Source organism: Oncorhynchus masou, chromosome 22, assembly GCF_036934945.1.
Source record: "Oncorhynchus masou masou isolate Uvic2021 chromosome 22, UVic_Omas_1.1, whole genome shotgun sequence".
NCBI lineage: Eukaryota > Metazoa > Chordata > Actinopteri > Salmoniformes > Salmonidae > Oncorhynchus > Oncorhynchus masou.
In genome coordinates this window covers 14363009-14378553 of record NC_088233.1, presented here as the reverse complement: position 1 = coordinate 14378553, position 15545 = coordinate 14363009, and the positions used below count along the sequence as shown (strand labels likewise).

At 41.0% G+C, this 15545-nt stretch overlaps 1 protein-coding gene across 1 annotated transcript in view; it reads right to left on the bottom strand.

Moving 5' to 3' along the window:
* Positions 1-8472: 8472 nt before the first annotated feature.
* The window catches only part of met (MET proto-oncogene, receptor tyrosine kinase), a 95877-nt gene continuing 88804 nt past the window's right edge, over positions 8473-15545 (bottom strand). The window contains exons 20-21 of the mRNA XM_064929350.1: positions 11704-11840; positions 8473-10708 (exon numbers count right to left, since the gene is read on the bottom strand). Coding sequence (XP_064785422.1) covers positions 10465-10708; positions 11704-11840 — 381 coding nt within the window. The 3' untranslated portion in view covers positions 8473-10464. The remainder of the gene's footprint in view (positions 10709-11703; positions 11841-15545) is intronic.

The following is a 15545-nucleotide window of genomic DNA, read 5'->3' as shown; positions in this document are numbered from 1 at the left end:
GAAGATGGCTGCACAGTACTGTCTTTTATCAATAGCGGTTATGATATTGTTTACTACCTTGAGCGTGGCTGAGGTGCACCCATGACCAGCTTGGAATCCGGATTGCACAGCAGAGAAGATACGGTGGGATTCGAATTAACTTTGGTTAATGGAGATGGAGGAGACTGAAACTAAAACATAGGCTTAAAGTGCTTTGCTTCCTCTTTCAAAATATTGTTTGGTGAATCATGGGTGACTCCATTTGTAACAAGTTTCAGTAAATTCATTTTGGTAGCATTTGTAGGTTGAAGATTAAAACATGATTTGGTGCATTTTCCCCCATATTCCATCCAGTTTGCTTTGTTTTTATAATATTTTACACTTGATCTTTCTTGAATAAGTTACTCCATTACTTTTTGTTTTTCCTCTAACGTATTGTGCGCCTCTATAGTACAGTTTTTGTTGCTATCTGTCTGTACAGTTAGTCCCTCTATTTCCTTTGTTAATATTAATTATTTTGTCCTACATTTCTTTTGTTTTAAGGAAGAGTATTGAATTGCATAGCCTCTAGGGACACATTTAAACGTGTCCCATACAACAAAGTGATCTGCTGTGCCTATATCACGTTGGAAAAAGTCAGTTATTGTAACCCAATTCGTCCTCCTCTGATGAGGAGTATGAGAGATCGGACCAATGTGCAGCGTGGTAAGTGTTCGTCATTTTTAATGAAAAGTCACTGAACACGAAAATACAAAATAACAAAGTGAAAGACAGAAACGAAAAACAAAACAGTTCTGTATGGAGGAAACACAGACACAGAAAACAGTTCTGTATGGAGGAAACACAGACACAGAAAACAATCACCCACAAATAAAATGGGGGAAACAGGCTACCTAAGTATGATTCTCAATCAGAGACAACGAACGACACCTGCCTCTGATTGGGAACCATACCAGGCCAAACACATAAATACTACATAGAAAAAAGAACATAGACTACCCACCACAACTCACGCCCTGACCAAACTAACACAAAGACATAATAAAGGAACTAACGTGACAGTTATAATTGATTTTGTGCTGGTGAAAAACAAGTTGTCATCCAATACAATACTACGTTTGGGTAATCCAAAAGTTACGTTACTGAATACAATTTTGGACGGGTAACTAATAATTGTAACGGATTACATTTAGAAAGTAACCTACCCAACCCTGTAAAGCACGTAGGACTCCATAATGTGCCTCCACTCATACAGTATCTTCACACAAGACCCATATTAATGCTTCACACAGTGCTAGACCAAAGGGCCAAATGGGTAAAATTATAGATTTGACATTTATTGAGTAGGGTATACAGTATGCACCAATAGTGAATATGCAGTTCCCAAATTTGGGGTAGGGACCCCGTGTGGGGTAAGCTGAAATGGGGTCTCTTGACAAAATCTGTAATCTTATCAAACAAAGTACGATTTTTTTCTATTGAAATGGTTATAGAAGACAACCTTTTAGTGTCAACTAAAAACCTTTGACTATTAGAATGAACTTGCATGTCATTATGTGTTGCGACTGAAAAATGAATATGAACACCCAGCGTTAACTAGGGAATATACTTTTTCCATGTGGGAACTTCTGCATTTTCTAGTGTCAATATGCGGTCATGTGCTGTTAAAGTTTGGGAACATGGAATTATCAGATTGTCTAGAACACACACACGCACGCACGCACGCACACGCACACACACACACACACACACACACACACACACACACACACACACACACACACACACACACACACACACACACACACACACACACACACACACACACACACACACACACACCTGTTTGCAGGTTTTAGGTTTTAGGTTTTGCCTTCTTCAACTAGCTGCTGTGGTCAGAGAGAGGTTGTAAATTCCTGAGAAGACCCTGCCTCATGGCCACACAGTATAAGAGACAGAGTGAATTTTCATAGAGAACAAAGGAATTTCTTCCACCTCACAGAACTTGAGGTCCGAACAAATTTCATGTCCGGACAAGGTATAAAAGATAGGTGAAGAATCCAGCTACGAACTGGTCCATTTGTTACATTTTGGGGAAGCTCATGGGAGACGGTGTGGCCACATTGCCATAACGCTGTTTATATAATAGTCTCAGATATGAGGTTGACATCTAATTGTTGTATAATATGAATGAGTGAGTATGATACTGTTTGTAAAATTGTGTGATGTGATTTTGGACTGTTTAATGAAGGAAACTCCAATTCCCTTTTGAGTTTAACTAAATCAGAGGACCGCCCCTGAGCCCAGTTAGTCAGGCATCCTGGGACAGCCCTTTTCTGCAAAACCCAACTTTGAGAAATTATCACCAGACCATGTTTGTCTCAATCACGGGCGTACAAAGGTTGCAGACCATTGCTGAATCTTTTAACCATACCACGTGGTTAAACTCTTAGACTATAGATACCGACAGAATAAGAACAAGTCTTTGATACTAATTACTAGTCTGCTGCTAGGAATTCGGTATCATTAAACGCGAATAACGATAACCGCCAAAACATCCATTCTACAACAACATGAATGAATGTCACTCTGAACTATCCACTATAACCACGACAGAGAGAGAGAGAGAGAAAGACAATTCTACAAAAGAAACAAACTTTTCAACAGCGATCAAGACGACACACTAAGCGTAAATATATATATTGATTGCAATTGTTCCCGAATGAGTGAGGGTTCATGTTTAAAGGATTAGCATTTCAATTGTTATAATTATTAACTCTGTCGTGACTTCTCATCTGACCCCCACTGCCCTTTTGTCCATCAAGCCGCGATGCCGGTTCAGCCCACTAGGGCACATTCTCCTATCATTTCTTGTAACCATATTTACTGTTTGTTTATGCATTTTTGTGAATTACTTAGTTAGTAATAAATAAATGATTTAAGACAATTGATGTATGGATGACTCATAGTGAAGACTGGGTTTGTGCAGATAACCAACAATTTACGACGTTTGGAATGAGACTAACATGAGGTAAAGTAAATAATTCATTAATCAGAAGACTATGGATCAGATATGAATATATCTGAAAAGTTATTTTAGGAAATGATAACTTTGTAATCTGAATATTTTCTTTGGTGCTGCGACTTCCTAGTTAATTACAGTTACATAATTAATCAGTTTAATCTCGTAATACTAATTACAGAGAATCTTTGATAAAAACTAAAAGTCTTCATTTAATGATAGTAAAGACACAACAGTAGCCTAACCCTAACCCTTTCAGTCTCTCTCATAGATCGTAATTTCTTTATTTCTTTAAAGTGACTCAGAGTGCAGCCAGCTCGTGTGAAGGAAGGAGCCGACAATAAAACTCCTGTATATTTGTTAATGTGCAATTTGAGAGGCAGTGTTACTACTAATTTCTGATTACTGAGCTGCTGACAGTGAAAGGGGCAATAATGATAATAGTCTTATGATTATCTAGTCTTTCTACCATACCATGTTATAGTCTTTCTACCGTACCATATTATAGTCTTTCTACCGTACTATGTTATATTCTTTCTACCGTACCATGTTATAGTCTTTCTACCGTACCATGTTATAGTCTTTCTACAGTACCATGTTGTAGTCTTTCTGCAGTACCATGTTATAGTCTTTCTACCATACCATGTTGTATTCTTTCTGCAGTAACATGTTATAGTCTTTCTACCATACCATGTTATAGTCTTTATACAGTACAATGGTGTAGTCTTTATACAGTACCATGTTGTAGTCTTTATACAGTACCATGTTGTATTCTTTCTGCAGTACCATGTTGTATTCTTTCTACAGTACCATGTTGTATTCTTTCTGCAGTACCATGTTATAGTCTTTCTACCATACCATGTTGTAGTCTTTATACCGTACTATGTTGTAGTCTTTCTACAGTACCATGTTGTATTCTTTCTGCAGTACCATGTTATGGTCTTTCTACTGTACCATGTTGTAGTCTTTATACAGTACCATGTTGTAGTCTTTATACAGTACCATGTTGTATTCTTTCTACAGTACCATGTTGTATTCTTTCTGCAGTACCATGTTATAGTCTTTCTACAGTACCATGTTTTATTCTTTCTGCAGTACCATGTTATAGTCTTTCTACCATACCATGTTGTAGTCTTTATACATTACCATGTTGTAGTCTTTATACAGTACCATGTTGTAGTCTTTATACAGTACCATGTTGTAGTCTTTATACAGTACCATGTTGTATTCTTTCTACAGTACCTTGTTGTATTCTTTCTGCATTACCATGTTATAGTCTTTCTACCATACCATGTTGTAGTCTTTATACATTACCATGTTGTAGTCTTTATACAGTACCATGTTGTAGTCTTTATACAGTACCATGTTGTATTCTTTCTACAGTACCTTGTTGTATTCTTTCTGCATTACCATGTTATAGTCTTTCTACCATACCATGTTATAGTCTTTATACAGTACCATGTTGTAGTCTTTATACAGTACCATGTTGTATTCTTTCTACAGTACCATGTTGTATTCTTTCTGCAGTACCATGTTATAGTCTTTCTACCATACCATGCTGTAGTCTTTATACAGTACCATGTTGTAGTCTTTATACAGTACCATGTTGTATTCTTTCTACAGTACCATGTTGTATTCTTTCTGCAGTACCATGTTATAGTCTTTCTACCGTACCATGTTGTAGTCTTTATACAGTACCATGTTGTATTCTTTCTACAGTACCATGTTGTATTCTTTCTGCAGTACCATATTATAGTCTTTCTACCATACCATGTTGTAGTCTTTCTACAGTACCATGTTTTAGTCTTTCTACAGTACCATGTTGTATTCTTTTTACAGTACCATGTTGTATTCTTTATACAGTACCATGTTTTAGACTTTCTACAGTACCATGTTGTATTCTTTCTACAGTACCATGTTGTATTCTTTCTGCAGTACCATGTTGTAGTCTTTCTGCAGGACCATGTTGTAGTCTTTATACAGTACCATGTTGTAGTCTTTCTACAGTATTGTTTTGTATTCTTTCAGCATTACCATGTTTTGTAGTCTTTCTGCAGTACCGTGTTGTATTCTTTCTGCAGTACCATGTTGTATTCTTTCTACTGTACCATGTTGTATTCTTTCTACAGTACCATGTTGTAGTCTTTCTACAGTACCATGTTGTATTCTTTCTACTGTACCATGTTGTATTCTTTCTACAGTACCATGTTGTATGCTTTCTACAGTACCATGTTGTATTCTTTCTGCAGTACCATGTTATAGTCTTTCTACTGTACCACGTTGTAGTCTTTCTACAGTACCATTTGTATACTTTCTGCAGTACCATGTTGTATTCTTTCTACAGTACCATGTTGTAGTCTTTCTGCAGTACCATGTTGTATTCTTTCTGCAGTACCATGTTTTAGTCTTTCTACAGTACCATGTTGTATTCTTTCTGCAGTACCATGTTGTAGTCTTTCTACAGTTCCATGTTGTATTCTTTCTAGAGTACCATGTTGTAGTCTTTCTACAGTACCATGTGTTTCTTCCTTGCCTCTGTGACTCACCCTCAAGTCACTCATTAGTCACTCCAGATACCCATTACAACCACCCCGCTTTAGATAATCATCAGTGGAGAAACTCAACAGATGGTTAATCAGAGAAGATATTAAAGAGGTGGGCAGTATCGGGATGCATTGACAGGAGTTGCTGAACTTTTGGATACAGTATCATTGCAATATTACAATTCTTAACAATTGTGTGCTTATTTGTTGCTCCTCCTTTCTGAGTATCACTGTGAGAACAGTGTTTTTGGCCCGGCATCAAAGCGTAGTCAGAGACAGTGCCATCAGGGAACTGAGATTATGTGTCCACACCTCTAGACCTCTAGTCTTGCCGGCCCAGATGATAGCCTTTGTGTTGAAAGCTGGTAGAGGGAGGAGGCAGTGGAACAGTCTGGATGTGCCTTGTGCCAATACTCCCTGGGCATTCCTTTTAATTTTACATGTTTCTTTTTCATTTGTTTAAAATAAAATCATTTAACATGACAAAATCTGTATTTTTTAGGAGTAGTGGCAATATATAATATAATTAAAATGGTTGACATCCATAAGTCTGGCAGATCAAAGCCTGGAATATTCCATCTAACATGGGTACCAAGAGTGATATATCCAAATGAACTGCAACCCCAACCCGGCAGTCTTCTTCACTTTCCACCAGGGGCAGTCTAATGTTACGCCCCAAATGGCACCCTATTCCCCAAGCCCTATGGGTCTTGGTCAAAAGTAGTGCACTATAAAGAGAATGGGGTGCCATTTGGGATGCATCCTAACTGGTTATCTAAAATGGCAGCCAGAATCCTGTAGCCATGGCAGACAACAATGACATAATATTCAGCTCATGTCTGTGGTTGTGTTGGATGACCTTGGCTTGGAGCAGAGTGTGGGTAGGGAGGAATGTGTGATTCAGGCCAAGATCCAACTGCTTGTAGGTATGTGAGATGTGTTCATCCAAACGTCTATGGCCCAAATTCTGAATTATGGATAGATAAAGGTTCTGAAGTACCTAATCTCATCCAAATGTAGAACCTAGGAATTGTGAAATATTTGGGCAGAATTGTAATTGTTATATAGACTAGAGGAGGCCTTTCTCTCTGTGTGAAATGGTCTTATGTGTTGTTTACTGTAATGTATACGAAGTTGGCAAATCAGACGAAAACATTAGATTGTACTTAGCTGCAAGAGCTGCAGAGTACCAATAGGGGGCATACACACCCCTCAAAAAACACAGCTTGAGGACACAGTTCTCTCCTGACTTAACAGATTCAATGATCAGAATAATGTATATTCCTCTAAAAGAAAAACAGCATATTCAAACTATGAGAGTTTGTTTGATAAAGAATAGGAATGAGGAGTTGTCCCAACTCACTCTCTTGCCAATGCATATTTCCAAAGCTCGTTAGTGGATTAATGAGTGTGTGTGTGTTGACTCAGGTCAGAATGTGTGCTGAGAGGGTGGAATAGGTTCATTATCAGTTGGCATGGGGCAGAAGAGGGGAAGAAAGGTGTAGTGTGTCTAGCAGCAGTCAAGTCAGCTTGCATTCCAAACGGGCTGACTAATTCCATGACACACATTCACATACCTGAGCTTTGCCCACCTGTTCTTTCTTTTGGCGTGTGTGTCAAATAGAGGGGAAATGAGAAGGAGGAAGAAACACAGAGACAGAGAGAGAGAGAGAGAGAGAGAGAGAGAGAGAGAGAGAGAGAGAGAGAGAGAGAGAGAGAGAATGAGAATTAATACGTGAGAGGGTGAGGGAAACATTGTGCAGGCTCCAGTCATTCCAGAGTAACTGATAAGTACATAGCTGAAGAGCTTTAGCACTGAGAGGCTCCCTCCTCTATCTATCTTCATATGATGACATTTTATCTAAGACAAGTGGGTCACTACTGTATAGACAGATAGAGAGTAAAGATATATTGCTCAGGGTCTAATGAACACGACCCTAGGTCTCCAAGTAACTGAGAGGAAGCCTTGCAATGAACGCTTCGATCACTGGGCCACAATACAAAGAGGAGAGGGTAAAGAAAGGTGAGAGGTCAGAGATTACAACAATGACAGCAGAGAAGGCTGAAGGAGTGAAGACAAAGCTAAAATTGTCATGTTTCCACCTGTCACCAGAGGGCGGCAGAGACCGCCCTAGAGATGATAATGACACAGGTGTTTTCAGTTACTAATTATGATTTTCTTGACCCTTTGCAGAAGCTAGATTTGTTTGCTGTGTGCGTCTGTCTCCTCACTGAGTTATCGAGTCATAGTGTTTGTTGGTTTCCCAAGTTTTACTTTGTACCTACTGTTGAACTTTTTCCCAGGAAAGTATTTCAGTTTATTCTAAACCACTGGTTCCTCGTCTGGTTCTCTTCTCTGCTCCTGGGTCACCTCACCACGTCACAAAAATAGGGTAGACACAAAATGTACAGCCTATAAGGCTGTTGTACTTCCTGTATGTTATCCAAACAGGACTTTCAATCAACCTCAATGCCCAGTCCAATGCCCAGTCCAATGCCCAGTCCACTGACAGGGTCATTCACCCCAACAAAATGTTCAGTATTCTGGGCACGTATAAAACATGATTTTTCTCCAGCTCTTAGCAAGAACCTCCAGGTTTTTCTCTATCTCGGTTCTCAACCTCAAGAGATGCCCTGGTTTTGATGTGTTCATGCAGGGCTCATCTGCGAACGAGACCCTGGTCTCAGCATGACTCCCTGCTTAAATAATGTTATTTTTTGTCGTTGCAAAAGTTAAATAAATGAAACTGAAACCCCTTGACTCCTTAGTTGACAGATATTACGAAATGTACCCTATAGGTAGATGATGTAAAGGAGTCATTATAATGACACCATTCTGTTACTATTTCACCGTCAGGTCACCCTTGTAAATAGAGATGTACTTTTCCTGGTAAACTAAAGGATGTACATACAGACAATGATAAGATATTTCACACTGATAATATAGCTTTATTACACTGAGACTGTCAGACGGCATAACGACGTAACAACATATGTACCATCATTATTTTCAAAGACGAACCCGTAACAGTGCTCATACAGACACTCACACTGCACAGACAGTGAGAAACATGGACCAATTCATGGATTTACAAGCCATTTAGTTACCAATAGAAAACATAGAAGTCTATAGTGAAGGAAGTGAACCTGCTAGCTCCAGTTGTTCAATGACTGTACAGTATCTTTAGTTTGTTTGTACTGTGCTGTACCTACAACGGTCACCTGTCATGAAGTATATACACACACGTTTACCAGTTAAATCCTACATATAGAAGACACCTCCACAAAGGCGCTATCCTTTTAATATAATTTTGTACAAAAGGCAGTGATTCTTCTAAAGTTTAGTTTAGTGGACTTGTTCATTGTTGTGGCACCACTGCTCAGTTATTGCATTCCATTGGATCAATATTGATTGAGGCTCATTTTCATCATAAAGGCATTCTAAAAAATATAGTACAGCATTTTAAACATTTATTTTAACAAACATTCATATCTGTCCATTGCTGGCCTTATCATTAATTACATCACAGCAGTCATAGTAAAAAGCCAAACGCTTCACAAAGGAAAGGCAAAATGGTAACATTTTAACATTGAAGTGGTCTTTCAAAATGCTGACATAGCTATTGTATGAATACTATCATGATTTACAGTAAAAGTACTTTTCTCAACTGACATAACACTATTATGATGCCCAAACGCATCAAATGTTCAAACGTGTCTCCAATTTACCCCATTTGACTGTCTGAAGTCAAAAAGATGATGTCCGTTTTCAGGCTGAGCTTCCACAAAGCGTTATGACACATGCTATGTAGACATTATGACAGGCCGTTTCAAGTCGGTGTTACCTACCAAAATACAAAAAAATAAACACTTTTCAACTGGGAAACATCTGCAGATTACTAATAGGTGAGTCACTCACGGCAACAAAGCAGCGAGACATTTAAAACGAAGCACATCAAAAGGGAATCATCAAAGATTATTACACTATAAGAAGTATCCAGTGTAGCTGCTACACACCGCACGGGCCGGGTGGCAGATTGGTCCTCTTGCCAGCTACTCTTCACCACCTCAGTTATTGAGAACATCACCTGGAGGCTGGAGCACACATTGTAATGGCAAAGCAGGCATCATTTGTCTTCCTTCAGTCCCGGTGCGCAGGGAGCTTGGAGGGAGGAATGCGAGGAGAAGTGGGAGGAGAGGGGCATTCAGTGACAGTAGGAAGGTGTAACATGTTTCTTTACAATACACCACCTTTCATTGACATAGAGAAAAAGAGCAGCTGGAGCCTGGCACTTTGCCATATCTCTAAGCACATGCCACCCAGTAACAAGCAGAAATGTCTCCAAAATCCACCGGTCCCCTCGTTGGGGAAGGGAATCGTTCAAATCATCGGCGCTTCACTTGTACTTCATACACACAATGTGCTTCTTTAGGCTTTGTTCTTTGAAAAGGTTTTCCCATGTCTCCAAATTGTCTGCAATAGAGACAAGAGGCCTGACCTCCTGAACTCAGGCTCCAGGGTCATACCAGGGTCAAAGGTCATTAGATATTCTAGAGCATGTTCTAGGTTGTCGAGCAGAGGCAGACCAAGGTCATCCTCACAGTTCATAAAGGCCTCAAGCGTACACTCATCGGTCAGTATCTATACACATTACATACGTACTGAACGCACAGCACAGGTCAGTAGCCTCAAACTGTCTTTTCTCAGTCAACGAGTTTGTCCAGTGTCTGTCTGTTAGTCACATACACTCGTTCTCCAGTGACCCAAAGTCTTCACCACCTCAAGCCCACTATTTACTCCCTCTTTCTTTCTCTCTGTCAAGCTCATTATTTTTCCTCTCCTCCTTTCATCTCATTTCCTCTCCTTTCTTCCGTCACTCTTGTCTTTTCTTCTCTCTCTCTCTCCAGCCCCATCCCCCATCAGGTGCAACAGTCTCGCTCCAGGGGGTGGCCCTGACGGGTGGAGGAAGAGGACGAGGATGAGGAGTAGGAAATGAGTGAGGGATAGGGGGTCATCTTGTCGAGGTTGACATAGGTGGTGTTGAGAAGTATGTAGTGCTCTCCACTGAAGCTGGAGAAGATGGACTTGATACGGGACACCAGCTCTGAGAAGGTAGGCCTTCTCTCCGGTCTAGGGTGCCAGCACTCAACCATCACGTTATACCTGAGGGGTGGGATTTAGAGGAGGGGGTTAAGATTAAATGCACATGAAATATAGTTTTTAGGTATATATATTTGGCTTACTTAGTTGTCTAGTAGCCACTAGCCATATTGGGTTTGACAGTTATGTTACAGGGCCCCATTAATTCTGGAAATACTCTGTCAGTCAATGTTCATGAATAGACTCATGAATTGTTATGGATTGTTCTGTTTCATGCTCCGCTTTGTTGAATCTGTATTATGATCTACGTCCTCCATTAAAAACCTAATGTTGTCCAAAGACTAGGTAAGACAGGGAGGATTTCACTCTATAGTGCCCTTTCTAAACATTCAACTTCAGTAGCTGTACATGCTTTATATATATCTATATATATATATATTTATTTTTTTTCCTTTTCCTCTATGTCTGTCTCTCCCCCTTCCTCTGTCTGCATATCTGCCCACCTCTCCCTGTCGGTGTCTCTCTCTGTCTCTCTCTATTCCCTCTCTGTTGGTCTCTCCCCTGTCCACTCCCTCCCTCCCTCCCTCCCTCCCTCCATCCCTGTCTGTCTGTCTGTCTGTCTGTCTGTCTGTCTGTCTGTCTGTCTGTCTGTCTCTCCCTCTCTCTCTCCCTGTCTCTCTCCCTGTCTCTCTCCCTGTCTGCATATCTTTCTTTCTCTCCATGCAGTGCCTAAGTTAACAATGGGCCTCTGTTCATGTCAATGTCTCTGCCAATGAGAAGCACTGAGCCATGCCTCTATGTACATTGGTCAAGGTGAAGGACAGTGGAGTGTGTGTGAGTGTGTGTGTGTGTGTGTGTGTGTGTGTGTGTGTGTGTGTGTGTGTGTGTGTGTGTGTGTGTGTGCACTTTTATTAATAAAATAAAATAGTTTTATATCTGGGAGTGGTGGGGTATAAGCTTGAAGAGTGTACATGTATGTGTGTTTGTGTATGTGCAAGATTGTGTGTGTCCTGTCTGTCTGTGTGTCTGTGTGTGTGTCATGTGTTTGCACTACTCACAGTGCGTCGGGGCAGAACTCTGGCTGCAGCAGGCGTCTCCCCTGCAGTAGGAACACTGTGATGTCGAAAGAGTTGACGTCCGAGTAGGGCGGGGCTCCCCGGGTCATCAGTTCCCATAGCAACACGCCAAACGACCACTGAAACACGGAACACCAAATGGACCAATAACACATCAGATCACATCACAGTACTTTACAGGCTGTGTCTGAAATGGCACCCTATTTCCTATAATATGACCTACATTTGACCAGAGCTCTATGAGTCCTATGAGTCCTATGAGCCCTATGAGCCCTATGAGTCATATGAGTCCTATGAGTCATATGAGTCCTATGAGCCCTATGAGTCCTATGAGCCCTATGAGTCCTATGAGTCCTATGAGTCATATGAGTCCTATGAGTCCTATGAGTCCTATGAGCCCTATGAGTCCTATGAGTCCTATGAGCCCTATGAGTCATATGAGTCCTATGAGTCATATGAGTCCTATGAGTCCTATGAGCCCTATGATACCTATGAGTCCTATGAGCCCTATGAGCCCTATGAGCCCTATGAGTCATATGAGTCCTATGATACCTATGAGTCCTATGAGCCCTATGAGCCCTATGAGCCCTATGAGTCATATGAGTCCTATGATACCTATGAGTCCTATGAGCCCTATGAGCCCTATGAGTCATATGAGTCCTATGATACCTATGAGTCCTATGAGTCCTATGAGTCCTATGAGCCCTATGAGTCCTATGAGTCCTATGAGTCCTATGAGTCATATGAGTCCTATGAGCCCTATGATAACTATGAATCCTATGAGCCCTATGAGTCCTATGACTCCTATGAGTCCTATGAGTCATATGAGTCCTATGAGTCCTATGAGTCCTATGAGCCCTATGAGTCCTATGAGTCCTATGAGCCCTATGAGTCATATGAGTCCTATGATACCTATGAGTCCTATGAGTCCTATGAGCCCTATGATACCTATGAGCCCTATGAGTCATATGAGTCCTATGAGACCTATGAGTCCAATGAGTCCTATGAGCCCTATGAGTCCTATGAGTCCTATGAGCCCTATGAGTCATATGAGTCCTATGAGTCCCATGAGTCCCATGAGCCCTATGAGCCCTATGAGTCTTATGAGTCCTATGAGCCCTATGAGTCCTATGAGCCCTATGAGTCATATGAGTCCTATGAGTCCTATGAGTCCTATGATACCTATGAGTCATATGAGTCCTATGAGTCCCATGAGTCCCATGAGTCCCATGAGCCCTATGAGCCCTATGAGTCATATGAGTCCTATGAGCCCTATGAGTCCTATGAGCCCTATGAGCCATATGAGTGATATGAGTCCTATGAGTCCCATGAGTCCCATGAGCCCTATGAGCCCTATGAGTCATATGAGTCCTATGAGCCCTATGAGTCCTATGAGCCCTATGAGTCATATGAGTCCTATGAGTCCTATGAGTCCTATGATACCTATGAGTCATATGAGTCATATGAGTCCTATGAGCCCTATGATACCTATGAGTCATATGAGTCCTATGAGCCCTATGAGTCCTATGAGTCCTATGAGCCCTATGAGTCCTATGAGCCCTATGATACCTATGAGCTCTATCATACCTATGAGTCCTATGATCCCTATGAGTCCTATGAGTCCTATGATCCCTATGAGTCCTATGAGCCCTATGAGTCCTATGAGTCCTATGAGTCCTATGATCCCTATGAGTCCTATGAGCCCTATGAGCCCTATGAGCCCTATGATCCCTATGATCCCTATGAGTCCTATGAGCCCTATGAGTCCTATGAGTCCTATGAGTCCTATGATCCCTATGAGTCCTATGAGTCATATGTGCCCTATGAGTCCTAGAAACTGTAGCAGAAACAAGCTAACCCTATAAACAGAAACTGTAGCATAGACAGGCTAACCCTATAAACAGAAACTGTAGCATAGACAGGTTAACCCTATAAATAGAAACTGTAGCAGAAACAAGCTAACCTTATAAACAGAAACTGTAGCACAGACAGGCTAACCCTATAAACAGAAACTGTAGCATAGACAGGTTAACCCTATAAATATAAACTGTAGCAGAAACAAGCTAACCTTATAAACAGAAACTGTACATTAACCAGAGATTAAACAGTAAGCGTGGTGGTTTGTTAAGGAGTGGGGAAACTGTAGCAGAAACAAGCTAACCTTATAAACAGAAACTGTACATTAACCAGAGATTAAACAGTAAGCGTGGTGGTTTGTTAAGAAGGAGTGGGGCTGAGAGGGTGGCAGGCCAGATTAAGGTTGATGCTGATTATCATAGGTTCTCATCGATACTGTGTGCGTTTCTGTGTGTGTATGTGTATGTGTGTGTGTGTTGTTGTTGTGTGTGTGTATAGGTAGTAGAGTAATAGTGTGTGTGAGTTTGAATAGATAAGAGAATGGTCTAATCTTGGATGCTGATTGGTTAAAACCGCATTCCAGCCGGTGTCAATTCCACAAGTAACCACCGGCTAAGGCTATGACGTTGAAATGCCTATTCACTGTTCCACTGTCTCATCAGCCCAACCAGGCAATTTATAAACTTGATCTACACTGGAAAAAGGCATTGCAATATAATTTCTCCTTTCTTTTAGACTAGCGTTTGGTTAGACTAGAAAAACAGGTCAAACGAAACTAAATGGTGCTAGTTTGCTGTCTTTCCAGTTTCAGTTTGAAGTGATTGTGTTAGCCATGTGGTTGGCTAGCTCCTCTGAACAATGTCCTGATGAGAGAGCACATTTTCTATGTCAGGCAAAATCGTGCATCATCAGCTCATTGTTGTGGATGTATAAATAAATATCACTAGAAAACATCTTAAACAAATGCAAATGCAGCTACTTTTCTGTTATTTTTTCTTCATTGTTTGAAGTGACTGTGTTATCCGTAGTTGGCTAGCTAGCAAGCAAGGGGGAACATTTAGAACGAACGACTGGGTCGCGTCCATTGGTATAGAACCAAAGGACTTCACAACCGGTTTGCGTCTCTGGCAACCTAACCGATAGAACGAACGACCAACTGGCTTGGGTAGCCACCCTTGATTTGTGTCAGGACTATATCACATGGAAGGATGAAAAGGCATGTATAAATTCATGAAAATGAATAAAATATGAAAATATGTCAATCATTATTTGAATATGTTGGTAACGTGTTGTATAAAAGTGATAGTTGTCACACTCTGACCATTATTTGAGTTGTTTGTTTCTATGTTTTGTTTGGTCAGGGTGTGATATGAGTGGGCATTCTATGTTGCATGTCTAGTTAGTCTGTTTCCATGTGTTTTGGCCTGATATGGTTCTCAATCAGTGGCCGGTGTTTGTCTGATTGGGAACCATATTTAGATAGCCTGTTTTGTATTGTGGTTTGTGGGTTATTGTCTATGTGATGTTGCATGTTTGCACACAGTATTGATAGCAGTCACGTTCGTCTTATTATTTTGTTCGTTTGTTTAGTGTTCGTCGTGTTCTTTCATCTACATTAAAAGAATGTATTCACACCACGCTGCGCTTTGGTCTTCTCACTACAACCATCGTGACAGAATAACCCACCAACAATGGACCAAGCAGCGTGATAAAGGCCAGTAGCAGCAGCGGCAAAGAATGCAGGACTCATGGACTTGGGAGGAGATTTTGGAAGGCGAAGGACCCTGGGCACAGCTAGGGGAATATCGCTGCCCCAAAGCAGAGCTGGAGGCAGCGAAAGCAGAGAGGCGCCGGTATGAGGAGGCAGTACGGCTGCGTGGCTAGAAGCTCGAGAGGCAGCCCCAAAAATGTATTGGGGGGCACACGGGGAGTGTGGTGAAGCCAGGTAGGAGACCTGCGCCAACTTC